The sequence below is a fragment of the Ambystoma mexicanum genome, chromosome 11 (genome assembly GCF_040938575.1).
Source record: "Ambystoma mexicanum isolate Mex_15411 chromosome 11, UKY_AmexF1_1, whole genome shotgun sequence".
NCBI classification, from domain to species: domain Eukaryota; kingdom Metazoa; phylum Chordata; class Amphibia; order Caudata; family Ambystomatidae; genus Ambystoma; species Ambystoma mexicanum.
In genome coordinates, this window is record NC_090934.1 from 123,319,133 (window position 1) to 123,341,249 (window position 22,117).

Genomic DNA, 22,117 nt, shown 5'->3' on the forward strand with positions numbered 1-22,117 from the left:
TACTTTTTGTTCTATCTGTGCTCAACATGTTTGCCTAAGTGGCTGACCAACAGACCAATGAAACATGTAAACCAAAAGTATGATTTCAACAGTTAATAATTGACAGGATGACGTTCGACTAAATGTATAAGGGAACAAGGGTTTATTTGAAACTATTAAAAGTGTTCCTGTCGCAGAACAGTAAAAAAAAGTATAATGATGGTTTCAACTATAAAAGTGTAGGTTATTCTTCAGCTAAGGCTAGAGTGTTCGTAGTGGGTCTGAAGTATTCCTTCTACCCACAAGAAATGATATCTAGTAGGCTTGTCAAAACTATAAATCTGATTAGGAGGGGATTAGGGATAAACGCTTATGAGGCGTAGGATTTTATCTATAACTCAAAAGGCTGTTCCTATCTTTGAACATCCTATGCAAAATGAGATAGGATAAGTTAAATTTGGAAAAATCTACCTTATGACGATTCTCCCTCCTTCACAACTGGTTAGGTAAGCCTCTGGTGCATGATGGATGGAAAAAACCTTGCCCAAGAGAGCTTTGGAAAGGTCGGGTACATGCAAGCTTCTCTTTGCACATGACACCCCTCCCTCCACCTGTGCACAAGTTCCACCTGTTTTAATGCTGTGAAAGTTGCTGCACAGCAAATGTTTGAAGGGGAAAGGCTGGATGTGTCATGATCCACAGAACGCGTCCCTTTTGGACTTCATGGTCCCTGACACAAAGGGGCTTACACTCCTTAGTACTTCCAACATGGCCGTCTAACTTGGAATGCTTTCCACCAGCCTCCAAGTCAGACGTAACACATTCTATAAAGAGACCACGCCCCCGCGGCCCCTGCGTCTCAACCGCTTAGTTAGAGAGTGTCCTCTAGCCCCTCCACGGCGTTCGGGAAACGCCAGCTCCCGATCCTAGATGGAGCAAGGCTTCGGGAGAGAGATGTTTGCTCCACATCTATTCCATCCTTGAACTCTCCTGGACAGAACAATCTAGTGATATTACAGGCCTTTCTATCGCCATCCAAGAATGAGACCTACCCCATTTTGGCTTTGGTGGATTGTGGAGCCATGGGGATATTCATAGATCAAGATTGGGTCTTTAACCAACACATTCCATATGAAACTCGAGGCATCATGCAACCTGTGGAGACTATCGACGGAAGGCCTCTTTCTTCAGGACCCATAACCCTACAGACCAAAGAGATCCAGCTCTCGATAAACCATCATCGAGAAGTGATCAAATTTGACATCATAAAGTGAGCTCATTACCCAATGGTACTGGGTATGCCCTGGTTACAGAACCACAACCCATACATCAACTGGGCAGCAGGATCCTTGTTTCTTGGTTCAGAGTATTGCATGTCTCACTGTCTATTCCTGGATTCCTCGTTGACATCTTCCGAAAGCACGCCAACAGACCAGCAAGGCCCATTCATGGTTTCAAATATCATCCAGGTTCTTAGGGCCTATCAGGATTACACTGATGTGTTTTCAACTGCCATAGTTCAGGCCCTACCCCCTCACAGACCTGAAGACTGAGCTATTGATACCGAACCCTCAGCAGTGATTCCCTTGGGAAGGATGTTCATTTTATACTTGGATACCAACCTTGAAAATGGCATCATACGACCATCCAAATCTCCAGCTGGAGCTTCGTTGTTTTTTGTTCCCAAGAAAGACACTAAAGAGCTTAGGCCTTGTCTTGATGTTCATGGGTTAAATCAATGCACCCTCAAGGACCGCTACCCATTGCCCTTAATCTCAGATATCCTGGAAGCGGTGAGAGGAGCTGTAGTTTTCACGAAATTGGATCTCAGGGGTGCCTACCATCTGATCCGTATTAGGGAAGGAGACAAATGGAAAACAGCCTTTAGGACACCCTTTGGTCACTTTGACTACCTGGTCATGCCCTTCGGACTCGCTAATGCCCCAGCGGTCTTCCAACGTTTCATAGACAGGGTGTTTTCCGACATGCTGTTCCTCTTCGTCATAGTTTACCTGGATGATATCTTGATATACTCCAAGGACCATCTAAGGCATGAAGAACATGTTAAGACAGTCTTACAACGGCTACGTGAACACAAGCTCCTAGCTAAACCCGAGAAATGCCTTTTTCATGTCTCTACTGTTAACTATCTAGGATTTGTCTTAGTCCAGAAGGAATTGGAATGTACCACTCAAAGGTAAAAGCCATACTATCTTGGCCTGTTCCCACTACCGTGAAACAGATTCAATCCTTCCTGGGACTTGCCAACTTTTACCAGAAATTCATACCTTCCTGTTCTGAGATAGTCCAACCGATCATTACATTGTTGAAGAGAGATACTCCCTTTCTCTGGACATCATCCCAAGATAAGGAATTCCAACGATTGAAAGCATAGTTTACACAAGCCCCCATCCTGGCTCAACCTGATGTTAATCGACCTTTCCGGATGCCTCTAACTATGCCATAGGAACAGGAATTCGAGGACAATTTAGAACATCCCATTGCTTATCTTTCACAAACCCTGACTCCCAGCGAGACTCATTATTCCGTCTTGGAAAAGGAGCTGTTAGCCATCCGTCAAGTCTTCACAGAATGGCGTCATCTACTTCTGGGAGCAAAACATCCTGTTCAGGTCCGTACGGACCATCGAAATCTTCAAGTTCTACAATCTCTGGTCGTCAAGCCCATTGAGCCTTCTTCTTTTCCCAGTACCAGTTTCACATCCATCATGTCCCCGGATCACAGAACATAATTGCTGACGCCTTATCCCGACGTCCCGACTACGAAACTCTTGAAGATCGGTCCTTCCCGAAGATGTTTCCCCACACAATTTTTGTAGCCCAAGCAATCAGCCTCCTGGAAGACATTCGGATGCAAACCCTGAGATCTGGAAGGACTTTACGGGGAAGAATCAATGGAATCTTAGAACAAGGGACGGGTATCTGTTCAAGGACAATGGCCTGGTCATTCCCACACAGAAACTACAACAACGGATAATAAACCTCTGTCACGATACCCTTCACTCAGGACATTGTGGCATCACCAACACCCTCCGTCTAATACAAAGACAATTTTGGTGGCCAAAAATAAAAATTGACGTTCAACTGTACATTCAAGCCTGTGCAGGCTGCAATCAAAACAAGCATGATAACAAGAGACCGGCGGGTCTCCTACTTCAACCTACGTTACCGAAAAGGCCCTGGGAATTCATCGCTACAGACTTTATTGTGGAATTACCACCTTCCAGAGGTTACACGACTATCATGGTCCCATTGCTTTATTCACCCATATGGCTCATTTTACACCATTGTACAAGTTACCATCTTCTTCAGAACTCGCTGGCATCTTCCTGAAACACATATTTCGACTTCATGGACTACCTTCCAAGATCATATCAGACAGAGGACCTCAATACATCTCTCAATTCTGGAAACACTTATGCCGTATACTGGGAATCCAACGTGCCCTCTCTTCAGGTTATCATCCACAGACTAACGGAGCTACCGAACGTGTGAACCAGACCCTGGAGCAATATCTTCGTTGTTTCGCCACCAAGGTACAGGACGATTGGTCACTGTTAATACCTGTGGCTGAATTCGCCTACAACAATTCTGATCACTCGGCGGTTAAGACCAGCCCCTTTTTTTGCAGCCAAGGATTCCACCCTTCGGTTTTACCTTCCATTCTCCCACATCCCACACCAGTACCAACAGTCGACTCCTGGATTGAAACTCTCATCAAAGTACACAAGGAAGCCAAAGAACACTTAGAAAGGGCCCGAACTCACACCAAGCATTATGCGGACTCCAAGAGGAGACCAGGATCTTCTTATGCAGTGGGTGATAAGGTCTGGCTGTCCTCGAAACTACTGCCTCGACATTTACGACCAAACAAATTGGCTCCCCGGTTCTATGGCCCCTTTTCCATAAAGGAAATCATAAACCCAGTGGCCTTCCAGCTCAAATTGCCAGACTCCTGGAAGAAGATTCATCCAGTTTTTCACACTTCTTTATTGAAACCTTACATCCAGTCCTCCCGGAAGTCCTTCAGACCCAACCTTGTGGTTGTGGACGACCAACTGGAATATGAAGTATCGAGAATATGCGACTCCAGGTATAAATGGGCTCAACTTCAATACCTGGTTGAGTGGAAAGGATATCCTCCTAGTGAACGCACCTGGGAACCATCCTCAAATCTGAATACCCCTCGATTACTCAGAAGGTATCATCTCATACACCCAGGCAAGCCTGGTGGGACAGATTTTCGGAGGAGGCATGCTGTCATGATCCATAGAGCGCGCCCCTTTTGGACTTCCTGGTCCCTGACACAACGGGGTTTATACTCCTTAGTACTTCCAACATGGCCGTCTAACGTGGAACGCTTTCCACCAGCCTCCACGTCAGACGTAGCACATTCTATAAAGAGACCACACCCCCGTGGCCCCGCGCATCTCAACATTACCGCTTGTAGTGGCTAGACGTGTGTTCCGTAGTTCGCTGTAACTAATCTCTTGTTTCCTGGTTCCCGGACCCTCGATTACCCCTCTACCTTGCCTTCCTCCTTATTCTGCCTTGATTCCTGGATCTCGTGTACCGCCTCCGAGTACACCTCCCTCGTTTCCTTGACTTCCCAGAGATTCCAAGTACCCCTGGCCGTTGAACGCTGAACGCACGCTGGAACCAGAAGACGCTCGCTCTGGGTTGTACAAAACCCGATCCGTACGCAAGAAGACTCCTTCCAAGAATTCCAGAAAACATCGAAGTCAGGTCAGAAAGGGGGAAATCTGTGACAGGATGGGTGTTGTGAAGGAGGGAAAGTGATGTCTAAGTACAGGCACCAACATGAAGTTAATTTTCTATACTCTGGAATCCAGCTCTCCCTTCTTCCTACGGTATACTATTGCACCAAAACCTCGAATCATATTACTGTGAATCCCATAATATTGGATTTTCATTTACGCATTTCACCGTAATAATAGATGAGACGTGGAGTTGGGGTGGTGAGGATATGGGAGGAGCTGTAGGGGCTCTTCCCCTGCATATGCATGCAGTGAAATAGATTAAAAAAAGAAAAAAATGCAATGTTATGGGATTCACAGAGATATTTTTGATGTTTTTACCTAGATCTCTTCCTACCTGGTTGGGAATCAGTGTGTAAAGGCCTAACATGGTGGGTGAATGAGACAGCATATGTCCAAGCAGGGTTCAAGTGTAGAGGGTGAGCAAGCCTTGCTGGTCAAAGGAAACATCTTTCCTGTAAAACAATAACGTTTAATAAAAGTGTTGCCTTACAGATGTCTGTAAGGCCACTGAATCTGCCTTAACTTTTGGTGGAATGAGCGTGAAGACACTAGAGCAACAAAAAGATTAGACAATTTGCAAGTTTTGGAAATGCAAGAGATTATCCATCTGTCAATGGCAGCTTTTGCAGCTTTTTTTAACGGAGGGAGACTACCTTAAGGCTTGCTTGTAGAGTGCTCGAACACCATGAAGGTGGCTTCTTGGCTTTAGTAAAACGTCTGTGTTCTCAAAATACTGAGATTGTGCAAAGTCTACTCTGCCGAAGAAAAAGGAGTTAGGCCCTCAGAGAAAAGACAAGAAGTACGACTTCCTGGTTTAAATGAAATTCAGAAAGTACTTTGGGTTTGAAAGCAGGAACCACCCAAAGAACAACCTTTTCTTTATTGAAAATAACATACTTTAATTTGCCCTATTGTATGGCTAAGATAAAGGCGACAAAAAAGCTGCCTTCCTAGAAAAAAGGCCTAGGTCGCAGAAGGCTGAGGGATCAATGGTCTTATGGATAATAGCCACCAACACGACAATCAAATCCCTTTGAGGGACTAGTTCCTTGAAAGGAGGGTACAGATGAAGATCGTCCAAGTGTTTTTTTTTAATTTTAAGGGAAAGATCTCCTTGAATGAGTTCAGATAAGCAGCAATAGCCAAATGAGTGTGCTTATAAGATTGAACTTGAATGCCAATATCAGCCAGATAAGACATGAAAGACAGGACATTGTCAAAAGAGGACCTAAGAGGGTTGATGTCCTTTAAAGAATCAAAGGACAAAATCTTAGCCATTTCCTTTTAGATTGTTTTCTCATAAATTCTTTACTTGCAGCACACAAGATGAAAATGTTCTCATTAGAGGCGCCCAAATTAGAATTAACCAACTTTTCAGGAACCAAGCCCTCAAGAACATTAATGGTAGGCATGGGTAGAGAACTGCACTGCCTTGGTGGATAAGCAGGTCGTGATACAGGGGAAGGATCTGAAATACGCCACTTGACCAGCAAAGCAGTTCTAAGAACCAAATTTGTCAAAGCCAATAAAGGACCACTGGAATAATTCTGCAATTGTGGGATGACGCAGAAAAAAATGCCTGACCAATCCATACTGCAAGCGTCCCCGAGAGAGAAGAGCCCCATTCCCTGGCAGGATGCATGATCCCAACACAAGTGGTTGCTCTCTGTCCCTAACATGTCACCCTTGGGAAACCTCAGTAATGAACTATTGGTGCAATAGCTGACTTGTTCATATCCCAAATGTGCAAAGCATGGATAAGCCTGCTCAGAGAGTCTGCTTTCAGGTTCGTTCTTTTAACCCTTTATATGGGATGCTATGCAGTGAATACAGTAAAGCCAAGGTGTCACCTACACAAATTATGCAGACGCCACCCAGGTCCTCATCACGCTCACTGGCTGCTATGATAAAATCTCAAAAATGCTTAATGACATCTACCTCAAAATCCAGGCATGGATGGTCGCCAACAGCCTGTGTCTAAACGACAAGATTGAGCTTATGATCATTGGTTCCTGAGCTCGTCTAAACAGACTCGATGCTCAATACAAGACCTTCAACAACGATGGTAAAACTATCAAAGTTGCCAATGAGGTCAAAACCTTAGGAGTCTACTTAGACTCCACTCAGTCCCTCAAAAAACATTTGAACCCCACAGCTTCAACTACAGCATACACCAAAAACTGATCAATGCCTGCAAACCTTACCTATCTACTAACAGCTGCATGACACTCGCCAGAGCATTGATCTTATCTAAGTTGGACTACTGCAATACACTATTCTTAGGCTCGTCTGAACGCAATCTGAATAAATTACAAGTATGTCAGAACAATGCTCTCAGATCTGCGTTAAACATCCCATGCTCTAATCATATCCCTGCCACTATATAGGAAGCATGCTGACTCCCAGTGCGTGACAGAATCTACTTGCACACGCTAGTCATCATGCATAAATTCCAATCGAATACAGCCCCTAAATACCTGGTTGACAAATTCACTAGGAACCAACAGTCCAGACCTACAAGATCCTTTTATACTCACTGTCTCAATATCCCTAAGCACAATCTGAAAACGGCAGATGGGTCCAGCTTCCCTGTCCTAGCTGTAAAGCGCTGGAACTCCCTAACTACAGCCATCAGGGCTGAACCCTCATTCTGGACCTTTAGATCCAAAGTGAAAGCCTTGCTACTTGCCCAGCAACATTAAATCCAACTCTTCCCCCTTACACCTCTTATATCTCTGATTCGCTCCTCCACTACTGCAACATCGCTGTACGTATCCTGTTGTTGCTACGTTGACTAACTTGTAACCTATGTCAACTAGCCTTGCTTCAACTGTTGCTCTGTATATGTATTTTGTATTCTGTATTTTGTAACATTGTGTGTATGTACTATGTAACAATTACCTAGGTTCAAGCACCCAGATACCCCAGGGTTAGGTGCGCTCTACAAATAAAAACCTAAACTAAACTAAAGGAGACCCCACTCCCAGTGTTGTGAGGCCAGAAAACAGAAGAAGGCAGATCTTGTTCCTCCCTGCATGTTTACATATAGCATTGCAGCTGTATTGTTGATGAATATGTGCACCACTTTCCTTAGGAGGAGATGGAGGAAGGATTTATTTCGGCTCAGGGAAATAGCCTTCAACTCTAGAAGATTTATGTGAAAAAGCCTTTGACTCTATGGGCCTCATTCAGACCCTGCCGGTCCGGAAACAACAGTGCTGGTAAGCTTAGGTTTTTTCTGGACCAGCATATTACAGGTCTACCTGCTGGAGCCGCTGTGCCCAACAGGTCTGACCTTGCCGGGCACAGCGGCCACAGTTGGCAGACGTTCATGGAAGCACCGGCACCATTAGCAACGTGCTTCTGTGTTCCCCGCTAACGTAGAGTCCTATGGGACTCTATGGGAATGGGGACTTACAATTTGCCAGCACCTGATCTTCTGGGCTGCCGGGGTTTATAATTCCCCGTTGGCACCGGGAAGTCAGCGCGGTAAATATTTATGGGTCCGGCAGCAACCCACCGGTAGCACGGTTACTGCCAGACCCATAATGAGCCCCTATGAGATTTATGGGAAGGGATCTATCGTGAGTAGGGTGACCAGACATCCTGGTTTTTACTGGACAGTCCAAGAAATGGACCCTCTGTTGTCCTGGTCTCGGGAGGATAGCTCAGGGGCAACGTGCTCGCCTAAGAAGCAAGATAATACAGAGCAACACAGGTTCGATTCCTGGGTTCGCGCTTAGAAACCTCTGAGTGTTAACTGCGTTATAAATCATATCATATCATTTTTTTAATTTAAAAACCCTGTCCCAGTTTTTGGGAAAGTGAGGCTCAGCAACAATTATAAAGTAAACATACATTATAAAAAACTCAGAACTTTGCAGTGGTAGGTTGAGCTTGAACCCCCAATCTAATAGGTACCAGGCACAGCATTAACTGTTTGTGCCACAGAGTGCAGTTGGTAAAGAAATGAAAAGTAAGGCCTATAATATGTATCATAGCAAAAGCTCTTTTTTATTAGTATGCTTACATCCACAGTCAAAACTGCACAATCTATAGGAGCAGGAGCAGTGCTGGAATACTGTGGGATGGAGGGGTGGGGTGGAGGTGGGGGGGCGGGTGGGTGGGTTATGGTTGGTGGGTGGCTGTGAGGGGGTAGTCCTTTATGTTGTTGGTCATCCCAGGTTTTTTTTATCTTGAACATCTGGTTAAACTAGACCTGAGGATCCTAGAGGCCATGGATCTGATCATTCAGACAGTTCACCCATAGCCTAAGCAAAGAATCTGTGGTCTCCAGAATCTGAGCTAATGTGGCAGAAGGGAGACCGTTTGAGCCGATTTTCCTCCTGAGTCCACAAAGGAGAGATTCTTGAATCACCAATGCAAAAGGGGTTTTCATGATTTGAGGATGTGAAAGTTGATTTCAGTGAGACAACAAGTGCATCTGGAATAGCCTCATTCTGAGTCTGTCTTGAGGTAATATGGGAATTTGCGAGGCCATGAGATCCAAAAGTCTCTGAAACCACCAGGCTCATGTTTGGGACCTGGTGCTGAAGTGAAGTATGTTTTGCTTCATGGCTGCAATTCATATGGATTTTCTTTCCAGTATGCCCCATATGAATGCAATTCTCTGAGAAGGGCTGAGACAAGGGCTGCCATTTCTAAGCCCTTGGATGTTAAGTACGAAAACGACTAAAGATGAAGACGTTGTAGTCATGGGTAACCTACTGGTTCAGTGTGTAAATATTTCTGCGGCACAAAATAAGTGGAAAATCCCTCTCCAAAATCCCTCTTCCATTTTGCTCAAGGATTCCGAAGCTTGGGAGTCTCAGGGCAGAAGGATCTATCGAATCTCCTTTTTGGCATTTAGCCAGATAAACACTGATTGTGTTTTACTGGCAAATAATATCGAACATTGTGTAGCTTGTATAGATTTGTGAATTATCTCTCTCCTGAAGTACAAAACACATTTTTATTCATGATTTCAGAAGGAAAAGAAGCACCTCTTCAACAATTACAAGTTAGCAAAGATATCACTGATACTACTTCCAGAGCTATCAGTAACTCTATGTGTATTCGGCGATATGCCTATCAATACTTCGGGCCTCATCACGAGTTGGGCTGTATCCCGGCTGTAAAACCGCCTAACTATAATAGCCTTAGCACCTACCGGCCCGGCTGTATTACCGTCGGATCACGGCTTGGGCGTTAATGGTAAATCCATATTCCCTATTGGGTCCATTGGAACCAATGGGTCATTTTTGGCGCTAATACTGCAGGCTAATACAGCCGGCGGTAATACCGCTGAAAAACAGGGATGTTCACCTCCAGAAAAAAGCTGGTGGTAAAACAGCCCATTTATCGGCCAACTCGTGATAAGGCCAGCCCTTAAATGCAGCGGTAATACCGTTACTGCCGCATTTAAGGGCTACAGCCAACTCGTGATTAGGCCCTTCATCTCTTCACTCAGACATTAAGGATACGGTCATTTACGCTTCTTTTGATCGGCTAACCCCTTTTTCACCCTGTACTAATGAGGTTCTTCAAACTTGCAAGACGGAGGTAGTGCTGCAAAATATCCATTCCTAGTAAATCAAGTAAACAACTGTCTCCGCTCTTTGAGGCATGCAATGCTAGGTAGATGACTAACTGCAAATCTTCTTCCTGTGTGTTTGCTAAGAAGCATAATATATTTTGCAGGCGAGCCAAACCTGCAGTAAACTCTTCCTATTCCAAATAGGATACTATTTGACTCAAGGTCGGTGATGCAGCATCTTCTTACCCAACCCAGGCTGTCTGCATCACGAGCAGGAGGCAGGCTTTCTGCATTTGCAAAGCCTGGACTAACATTACGCAAGACCTCTGGGGACTGAAAATCTAGTAGGGGGTCTTGCTCTAAACACTCCTTTATGTCCTCCATTGTCTCCTCCATAATCTCAGCGAACATCTCCAGAATTGTTGCAAGAGATTCAACATCTCTTACAGGATGGTTATTTTATCATGCACATGAAAGCCGCAAGTTTCAGACCGATTCTGGACCAGTTGCAAAAGGGTTAGTTAATCTTCAAGGTGCATATTACACATTCCAATCAAAAAGGAGCACCACCAATTCCTTGTATTCTATTTAGAAGGAGTCCACTTGCAGGCCTGGTGCCTTCTTTCTGCTTTAGATCAGCTCCAAGAGTCATTACAAAGTTGTTACCTGTTTGAGCTGGCCATGGTCTCAACAAATATTTACACAAACCTAGATGATAAGCTAGTCAGAGCCCTCTCGGAAGAAGAAAACCTGTCCAGTCCCTTGATAGTTTGCACCACAATGCATTCCTTTGGATTTCCTATCAATAAAAATAAATCTTTTTTCCTCATTGCGAGTTTGGCGATAAGTGGCAAAGTTGGCGGTAACTGTGAAAATGACAACTCTACCACTACGTCAAATTAAAGGTTTGGGCATGGAGTGGAGGATTTGCCTGAAGATAAATCCTCCAACTCAACGCCGAATAATCGGCAACATCAGCGTAATTACAGCGGCGGATATTGTGCCGCGGTAATTCCACCATAAAAGCCCCATTTAGTCCAATGGACTCAGATTAAATGGAGAATTACACCGCCACCACCACTTGCAATCTGGCAGAGATTCAACTGGACCAAATGGCGGTAACAGTAATTCATTTGGTCGGTATTCTGGCAGATTTACCGCCCGGATACTGCCCAACTCCTAATGAGACCCATATGTGCATTCCTTCCTTCCTCACGTCTTGAATGTTCCGATGGGGGAAATTGCTTAGCAGGTTTCAGGTTTTCCGGTACCAAAGTTTTGGATAGAAATACCTTTGGTGCCGGCTTAGCAGTACCAAACCGTTGGAGCTAGATAGGCACAATCTCCAAAGTAAGGGAATTAGACTCTATCCTCCTTAGGAATTTGTAATATCCAGACCTCCCTTTACCTGTTGGGATAGTGCTGAGGACAGAGCATATTTGTCCAGTACCTTGAGAATCTCATCTGGGAACAAAAGGTTTGGTACTTTTCACAAATGCGGATGCCTGGACTAACCTCTTTGCAGGTCCCTTGGTACCCGGAGTGGGGGAGGATGACATTACCACCAGTTTTGAGGGTCGATGTCGACTCAGAGACCAAGATTGGTCCGGAATCCCTCTTGGAGCTGGGAAGTGATGTCCTATGTCCTTCCACAAAGTCTGCGTGGCTTGTGCTATTGAACCCTTCTTCAGCATGTAGGCTAAATAGGTCATCTGCAACCTAGGCCTGATTGACAAACAGTATTGGCAACAACTTAAAGGGATGGTCTAGTAAAACATTTTATTTCAAAAATAGATAGGCCACATTAAAAAAAAAATACTAGCATCCTCCGTTTTAAAACTTCCTATGTAAAATTTTGAGCTATTCAAGCTCAAAATTCAAAAAAGCAAGCACAGGGGCGCCGCCATTTTGTGAAATGGAGGCCCTCCTGTGCTGGCTTTTGCTTTTGCGGCACTAATGAAGGAAAAGCCAGCCAGCTGTAGTAAACAAAGTCTACCGCTGGGTGGCTTTCCCTTCATTAGTGCCGTGACTCGGAGGACGCGGACCGGAGACCAGAGCAGGAAAGCTGCAGCTGAATCTCGGTAAGTGCTATTTATTTTTTTTACAAAAAATAAGCACTAGCTGTGGTTTTTTTTCGAAGTTTTCCGGGCTGGAGGAGCCCGGAAAACTTAGAAATAAAACCGCAGCTTTAAAAACGTTGTATTTATGTTTGCGGTAGCTTTTGAAGCGTGGCCAACGTTATCCTTCGCTGGCCACCTGGGAGGAGACATTACAAAGGGTTTTTGCGAGGACTCCATAGGATTAATCACAGCACGCCCCTCATACACAAGTACTGGGACGAAGTAGAGGAGTGTGTAGGTAATGACTGACTTAGGTAACTGTAATCTTGATTACTCCTTGTCCTGCTCTTCCACTTCCCAGTACTCACCTATGAGACAAGGTGCCTCCTACTTAACTACTGGGAGGAGAAAGAGGGATGTGGAGGTAATTCTGGGCAGAAGGGCTGATTTTGGGGTATGGGGTGGTAGGGAGAGTGAACGTGTGTGGGGGTGTGGCAGGGGATGTGCGCTAAATCATAATGGTCATCCATGACCAGGCTAATCAGGCATGATATGTCTTCTTAGTGGCTAGGTTGGCATTTTGGTGCAGCCAGCCTAGTCATTTTATATTTGCAAAATATTTATTTTGGTGAGTGTTATACAAAGGTATGACATACAAAACATGTTGGCTCCCTCAAAAAAACACCATATGCCAGTCTAGTAATTTCTTACTGTGGCTTGGCCTTTCTTTTTCAGGAAGGTACCAAGACGGATGCGGATATTGAGGGTGAGGTTAGTATACAAGAAGGTGGTGCCAAGAGGGGTGAATAATGTTACAGTGGCAGTAGAACGGAGGACGGTGCTGCTCATAAGAGTAAAGAATTTGTCAGAGGGGTGAAGATGTTAAAGGTGAAAACAGTACCGGAGGAGGGTGCTGAGCAGAAGAGTTAAGAAGTTGAGGATAGTGACAACAGTATCTGAAGGGTGTCAAGAAGGTGTGGATAGTGATAGTAGTGTCAACAAGGATGACGATTATGAAGACAGTGACAGTGACATTAGTACCCAAATTGGTGAAAAGGCTGGGAAATAGAATCGAGACAGGGAGCACAAAAACCAGATGTGGATACAGAAGGAGAAAGTAATTGTAGGAGAGACCAGAAGGTTGTAAAGGTACTGATAGAAATGTATCTTGAGCAGTCTAAAGGGGTACATTGAAGCCATGGGTGACTGCAGGGGAAGGAAGAACCGAGAGAAAAAAATCAAAGAAATTATGGAAGAGTATGTTTGAGGGATAAAGTGAAGCGGGAGTTTGGGGCAAGAAGGAGAGCAGCAAGAGCACTAGGGCTAAAGATTGGCATTACAAGCCAACAAGGAGGCACTAAAGCAGTTGGCTGCCCTTTTACACTGCCCAGCTCCCCAGATCCACATCCAGGAATTTAGGAGGCCACAATCTATACTCAGGCATCGACTTTTCATCCGGAACAACAACATTTTGACTCAGGTTAGCCATTGCAGACAGATAAAGGGGGACCAAGCAGATAAACAAGACGCCACAGAAAAAGGACACGTCTGAGAGGAGAAAAAGTCAATAAGGGGAGACGTCTCATGAGAACCAATGCTAGTGAAGGGACTGACCAAGAACCATGGGGAAATGCAGAGACAATTCGTTGAAATAATGTGCTAAATAGAGACTTTTTTGATAAAGCACTATGTTTTGTATAACCCATCACTTCTTCTGAAGGGAACTGTGGACCCCATGAGGGTGTAAAAAAGCTTGTTTGAAAAACATTTCGTTTTCCTTGAAGTTCATGTAGTCACAGCCATCTAAATAATCTGGTCTCTTTCACTTCACTTTACACCTTCCCCTTTTATATTTATCCCAGACACTGTAAGAGTTCCCCAAAAAAAAAAAACTTTCATTTTACTTTTCTGAGTTTGTTTTGTGCTTTGTTCTCTGTCATAAATGTGACAGTTTCCACAAAGGTCCCAAATGATATGTGGGACCAAGTGACTTTTTCTGTTTATCTCTTGATCACCAGTTTGAGTGTCCACAAAGTGGGGGCGCAGAGAGGCTGCTCATAAAACGGTTCTCTTGCCCAGTCCAGGTATCTAGATGATCTACCTTCACAGAGATCCTACTAGGATTTGCACCACTTTCTCTGAACACTGATACAGTTGGGACATAGGACTAGGCTGGGCAAACACATCATGCCATATTCCAGATCTTGAGAAGCTACTGCAGGTCACCAGGAAGCATGGACTAGATGGGGACTATACAACCGCCACCCTGTAGCACCTCAGTATAGCTCATTGCTGTTTCTGCAAGGCCCTGGCAGTCCAGATGTCCTGGGTCTTAGTGTTCCCTTCCCGCCTCAGTGTTCAGCCACCTGCCTTGTCTCACCTTCTATATTTCAGAAAGACACCAACCTGTTCAAACAGGGAAAAACTCAAATCACTACTGCATTTAGTCACTTGCAGAATTCATTATTGCTATATGCCTTCACTTGTCATTTTTAATCTATATATGGAGCTCTCCTTAAGGACACTGGCCTCTTGGCACATCAGTACACTGAAGGAACACAGTTATCCCTCAAGTATGATGTTCAGTCTTTTGCTCATTAAATCCTGTATGACTATGCCCATTTAAAATTTAAAACTCAACCCAACCAAAACAGAGTTTGTGCTTCTGGGAAACTACGCTAGTCAACTAAAGCAACTACTGCAACTACTGTGGCTGCCAAGACCAGCTTGGAACATCTTCAAAATAGCATGTATTATATTGAAGGCCATGTCAATTCATGCACCACCTTACCTAGCTGAAACGCTATCCACCTTTTCGAGGTCAGCAGAATTTCAGAAGCATAAGTATCACAAGACTTGAACCAGAAAATACTAGTAAGGAAAGAAAGTATTCTCCGGTTTCATACATAGAAACATATTTTCATGTGTTCCAAAGCTTTGGAACCAAATTCTGCCAGACATTGCACCACTCCAATAATCCTACAGCTCAATAAATAATTGAACATTTTATTATTCAAACAATCCCTCAGCTATTACATTATAAAGCAAGAAGCACCGACCTAAGCGTACCTACCTCCCCTTGTCGACCGGGGAGCTCACTTTGCCAACGCACAACAATAATGTAAACTCATACTATGCAAAGAGCACTTTTAAATCCTAACTAGGTCTATGCTTAATAAAAACTTCACATACTATATCAAGTAATCTGTTTTTGAGCACAAAGCATCTTAAATGTGTGAATTTAAGTAATATATAGAAGACAATATTAAATGAAACATTACCGTTTCTCTGTCATACGTCTGCAAAGGCTCCTTTTTAATTTCTCACTTTCACCGCATTCTACTTCATTCTCATGAATACAAAGGGTAACCAGTGTTCAGTACAGCCAGACACAACACATTTTGCCTCCACCTGCTAAAGATAAAATATCAAAATAAAATGAAGCAAGTTATTGGAAATCCACAAAGTATGACAATAAGAGCCCATATAGGGGGTTGAAAACTCAGGTGAGTACATTTGTCTCCAAGACATTCACAAAAACCTTACATTAAAATGTGTTTCTATGTATGCACAAACACTCCTCTTTGATCATAGCACTTTCTTTCAAGTCTCATCAACAAAGGCAGTCTTTGGGTTGTAGTAATGGAGACAGTGAGCCCAGCATATGAATGCGTAGTGTGACGAATCCTTGGATGTCGTAATTTCTCCGCAGAGACTGCTTCCGTATAGTCCCCCTGGGGGTGGAACTCAGCATGAGGACCTCAAGGGGAGGGACCCCCCTATGGGACTAGGGACAACTATACAGGGAGAACGCGGTATACTTCCCCTCAATCCCCATCACCTAACCCTCACTTACCTTGCCAACCCATGTACATGTGTTATGTATAAAGTAGTAAAAGTACTGGTACGATGAGGAACACAGACGACCCAAGAGAGCTCTATGGTAAAGATACTGGACTAAGAAGAGCCAGGTTTACCTTAGAGAGAGCTCTCACGGAAATACTGGGACGAGGAGGAGGTGTGGAGGAAGAAGAGCAATCCTCAAAACACTATTGAGCAGTATAGTGTTTCAGGAGCTCTGATTGGACAGAACCAATAGAAAATAAAAGAGGGAAAACCAAGTAGGGGGAGAGGCCCGCCCTGAAGGAACCACAAGTGCAGAAGCAACACGGTTATTAGCTGGAACCCAGCAGAACTTGTGGAGGGGTTCCAATCGGTCCAGCAAGGAAGGACCGACCGGCGAGAAGGGAAGCCTCGTGTCGGGGCAAAACCAGCAGTGGAAGCGTGCTGCAGAGGGAAGGCACACAGTCCCAAAGGAGCAGAACGCTGCAGAGTTGCTGCATCCCCCAAGGGCCAAAGGAAGCCGCGGAGAACATAGAGAATCATGCAGGGAAAGCACAAGACTGACCGGAGACGACGGCAAACATCCTAAAGGTACCTGGGTGGCTGGGACGATTGCTGAGGCAGCAAAAGTCAGAGCAGTCAAAGAGATTAGCAAGGATATGGGACCCGCCCGCAATTGAGCAGAGGATCACAAATCCTGTTCTTCGAGAGCAATACTTGGCAGGAAATTGAACCATGTCTGCCAAAGGAAAGCAGCAGAATCCTACGGGTCTAGGACACACACCTACAGTCTAGTAGCACAAGGTGAAAGGAAGACCAGGGAAAGAGAAGCATTCTCCCTGGTGTAGTAGAACTGTGAGACTACAGTAGCAAAAGAAGGGAGACAATTTCGTGGTACAGTGAAGGTAGGGGAAGGGAGCCATTCCCCCTGGCATTGTGAAATGCCTCAGAAAGCTTGAGAAGGGCCTGAGGAAGAGGGTCATTCCCCATGCTTTCGAGAACTGTGACAAAGCACTTGAGAAGGGCCTGGGGAAGGGAGTCATTCCCCCAATTGTCGTGAATGGTCATAAAGAGATAGAGAAGGGCCTGGGGAAGGGAGTCAATCCCCCAACTTTCATGAACTGTGACAAAGAGCCTGAGAAGGGCCTGGGGAACATAGTCATTCCCCAAGCTTTCTTGAATTGTGGTAAAGAGCTTGAGAAGGGCCAGGGGAAGGGAGAAATACCCCCTTCCCTTCTTATGTGCACCTGCAAGCCAAGAGCGATCATGGGAGGGAAGCCATTCCCCCTGGTGTTGTGTACAGTGAAGCAAAGACAAGGAAGGCCCGGGGAAGGGAGTCATTCCCCTGGCACTGTGATCAAGATACCTGGAGAAGGAAGGCCGTCTCCAAGAACCCAACAGTGAAGACAACTATGGACAATAAGGAATGATGTTTGAGATGGAACTTTACCTTTTGAGTTTGAACTGAGAACTTTACAGCACCACAAGCGGGAACATTGTTTTGTACCTTGAAAAGGAACTGAGACCTGGAGAAGGGAGAGATTCTCTTGGGCGAGGTTCCCACCTGCCAATTCCAACTATGATCCTTGTCCAGAAGAAGGGAGCCACTTTTGGACCAAGAAGATCCACTACTTCTTTAGTTTAGTTACAAGTGTGAGGGACAGATGTAGGCATTTTGACACACGATGGTGAATTATTTTGATTACGTTTACATTCTGACAGAATCCTTAGTTCCTTAGTTGAGGGAGGAAAGCCTCTTACAGTTAGGGAGTGATAGGTTTCCTCTTTATTTTGATGAAATTAATGTTTATGCCAACAAGCATGCCACCTGTGTGTCAGTTCCTCCTTCTGCACCCTTACAATAAGCAGAAAAAAAGGAAAAGTGACATCTTAAGATTTAATGCCACATTAAGAGAGTCCTAACAAATTCAGCATATGTTACTAGAAGCTGTTGCTGCCTTTTTCTTCTTTTGGTATGTTTAATTGTTTTATGAGGACTACATGTTGTGACTTCGAGCAGTATGTAATCATAAGATGTGCATCCCAATGTGCACCTTTCTTTGTAAAGCCAAGAGTTTTATGAATCTAGAGGGTGGCACACCTGCATTATAAAGAAGTGAAGATATGAATGTGTGAAGGTCACCATTGCCTCAGAAAAGCTTCTGCTTGGATTGCAAATATGGTACTGCAGAGTGTACCACTTGTTCAACCAGTGCTAGCAATTGTGTCACCAAATTATGTTTTTCAGAAAAATAAACATGTTTATCTTAACTGATCATGTGAATGTAACCTTTTTGTGTTTAATTTACAGAATGCAAAATTGAAAACTGTGAGGCTTGTTTCAGCAAAGGCTTTTGCACAAAATGCAAGGAAGGCTTATACTTGCACAAAGGGAGATGTTACTCCACCTGTCCAGAAAACTTTGATGCTGTCAATGGCACTACGGAGTGCAGCATCCCTGGTGAGTATCTGTCACCATAGAGCTGCCTCTTTTTTTAGCAGGTTTACAACGTGGTCCACACTGACTCATGGTCAGAAAAAACGAGGAGGATTGGAAAACAGGGTGCTTGGCTCATTTTGCCACTCACACAGGTGCCATTCAGTCACTTTGTGTAATGCAACTCTGCCCACACTTTTCCACCCCCAAGGCCGAAGGTAACATACACGCAGTAGCATTATGGGTTGATTCAGGGCAACGTTTGGTCTTGGTTACATTTTAGGTTCATTGTTGGAGATGGGCCAGTTGAGACACTATGGCTTAGACACGAATTATGTAAGAGCTTCCAATTCAATCCTTTTCATAATTGGTGGTAACACAAACCAATACCAATACAATGTACTTTACGGTTACTTAAGGGTTAAAATATTACCTTTTAAAGCATGACTACCTGAAGGAATATGGTACCTTTTTGAGTACATTCTACATGGGTCAGACTGCGGACAATGAAAATCTGTTTGACCTGAATAAAATCAAAAGCCTTGCTAATGCTAAGCCTAACAACATTTCAGTAGGCGAGGAACTTGCATCTGTAATTAATAAGAAGAGCCTTTATTATTAAATGGTTGAAACTCTAGGCTGACAAAAGTACTCAAATTGTTCACACTGAAAGCAGTCCAGAAAGTAGTTTGCCAAGACTAGAGTGTGACAATGCATATTAGCTGGAAGAATGCACACTTCGGAAACCACATATGTTCAGGTGCTATACGAGAGTTTGAGCCTGATAACAATGTTTTTCAGTGCCTTTTCTACTTGAAGCCTGAACATTTTTATTTAAAGGATATTTGTAATGAACCTCATCACAAAACAATTCATATAGCTTAGAATGTTTTTCTGAAAGTGAGGGGTGCATAATGCACTTTGTCTCGGGTAAATTACTTGGTAAAGTTGATAACATTAAAGGAGGTATAGGTAAATAAGAAACACACACACCAGTTATATGTTAGTAGGGTTTTCAAGATGACTTAATCATCTTTTTTTAAAGAAATCTCTATATGTACTGTAAATAATCACCCATGTCGACTTTACTTCTAGTCCTTGCTTTCACTCCTTCACAACTGGTTGGCCTGTACCTCAGGCTGGATGGGATATAGATTCTCCAAAAGAAAGTGCTGTGGCTTTAAGAATGGGGCTGAGTATGTGCAAGCATACCACTGTGCGCCATGCCCATCAACCAACACCTCCCAGTTCTGCAGTTTTGTTGGCCATGGATGTTGTGGTACAGCATGTGTGCATTGGGGGCAGGGTGGGAGGGCACTGTGAAGGATGGAGAACAAGAACTAGGAGTCCCAAAGGAGTACATGAAGGTAATAGTTTCATACTCCAGTGTCCTGCTCTCCCCCCTTCCTAACTGGTTGGTAACTTCGACTGTGCAGATCCATGAAATAGGTGGAGGAGACAAAAGGTTGTGAAGTACTTGCTGGCCAAAAAGAGCATCCCTCCTGGATGAGTTTTTTAGAGAATAATGCCTCACAAAGGCACGATGGGGAGGCCAGGTAGTGGCCATCCAAATCTCTGATATGGGAACGTGTTTCTGGGAGACCACCAACGCTGCTTTAGCTCTAGTAGAGTGGGCAGATAATCTTTCCGAAGCCTGGAGCCCAATAGGCTCATAAGCCTTAGAAAAACAAGAAATTATCCACTCAAGAGTTGCTAGCTTTACTCGCTTTTTTCCAGGTGAAAGGCCTCCATAGGTAATGAACAGGCAGTTAGATTTCCTGTAAATCCTAGTCCTTTACAGGTAGAACTTTAGTTCTTGCCACTTTGAGATTGTGCAAAATCTCCTGTACTGAGAAGGTGTGAGGTCTAGAATGAAATACTCCCCTCCCCTGACCCCCTCGCCCCTTCTCTCACCTCCACTGACCCTCCCCTACGCCCTTTATCTCCCATGGCACCAGATGAGATCTCTAGAGTTGTCCGCTCTTTGAAAGTCTCCTCTAAAAAGGTGCTCCCCTGCCCCTCCAGAACTATCAAGGACAATATTGTCTCTCTCGCTCCAGCCTTGGCTGACCTCTGTAACCACTCATTTGCCACTGGCTCTTTCCCTCAACCCCTCAAGCACTCTCTTGTGCACCCTCTCCTAAACAAGCTGTCTACTGACCCTTTCTGCCCGGCTAACTATCGCCCTATCTCTATCAGCGCTTTCTTGGGAAAACTCATGGAGAAGCTGGTCATCCCCCAACTGACCCTCCACACTGAATTGGCTGGCTGCATCCACGACCACCAGTCCGCTTTTAGGGCTGTCAGAGGCACAGCCACTGCTCTCCTGAACACCATGAAGACCTACTCTCCAAACTGGACTCCAACACTCCCTCTGTTCTGATGCTCATTGATCTCTCTTCTGCTTTTGACACATTCAACCACTCCATCCTCATAAATCGTCTCTTTGACACCCTAGGCATCAGACGTTCCCAAGTGTAATTGGGTGCCTTTTATTTTTATTGTGTATAGTTTAAACATAAACACCTTTACAAACACTTATTACTTTAAAACCTTGAAAATGTTGACAATGTTTCAAATCCACTTTTTTTCTTCCCATATCTGTGGAACCAAAGACAACCATGTTAAGTTAAAATACCTCTTTGTCTGATATTCTAGCAGTTCTATGTGCAAAATTTCAGAAATATGAATTAAACATCATAGAATATAAAATAGTACAATTGCATACAAAAAACTAGAATGTCATACTCTTAAAAGATTACATTGTTACGACCATTAAGTCATGTGATTACTTCAACATCAATACTGAGCACTGTGTACAGCTTTATGAGCTAAATTCGCTATCATCAATTCATTGTTGATTTTGTACAAGAGACGTGTTAAAGACATTAACAAAGAAGTGTTTTCGCCCCACAAACAACAAAGCCAGATTGAAGACCTTGACAGACTATTATCATCATTGAAATATTTCCCAAAGGAAAGCAGTCTGTCAGATAAAAAGTAGGAGCATGCAGTGACCAGATGTTTCAGGGTTTCATCCAGGTCACTGCGAAGACAAAATCTGCAGCCAGTAGAAAATGCTATTTCCTTCAGGCCCACATTAGTTCCCCAATGTTTAATTCAGTCATACGTATGAAATTAGTTTAATTAAAAACTTAAATACGCTGCAAGAGCTTTCGCACAGGTAAAACAAAGCAAATAAGAAGAACGAGCACTTCTCTTCCTAAGGAAGAGGGCGTATTCCCTATATGAACTGTATTCATTGATGGCATCAATTGTAGAAACCCAGTCAGTGTCGTAGAGTTTCTTTTCGACATAGCCCAGGCGAATTATAAGATCCAATTTCACCACATCTAACTTATCAAGCAATATTTTCATTGTATCGCAAAACAGTGACAGTGATAGTGGCTGCGCATCAACTGCCATTTAAGACAGATCAACATATAAGCAGTTTGAGGGAG

At 44.0% G+C, this 22,117-nt stretch overlaps 1 protein-coding gene across 1 annotated transcript in view; it reads left to right on the forward strand.

Moving 5' to 3' along the window:
• RSPO1 (R-spondin 1) overlaps positions 1 to 22,117 on the forward strand; it is an 829,344-nt gene that overhangs the window by 601,066 nt on the left and 206,161 nt on the right. The window contains exon 5 of the mRNA XM_069622650.1: positions 18,531 to 18,680. Coding sequence (XP_069478751.1) covers positions 18,531 to 18,680 — 150 coding nt within the window. The remainder of the gene's footprint in view (positions 1 to 18,530; positions 18,681 to 22,117) is intronic.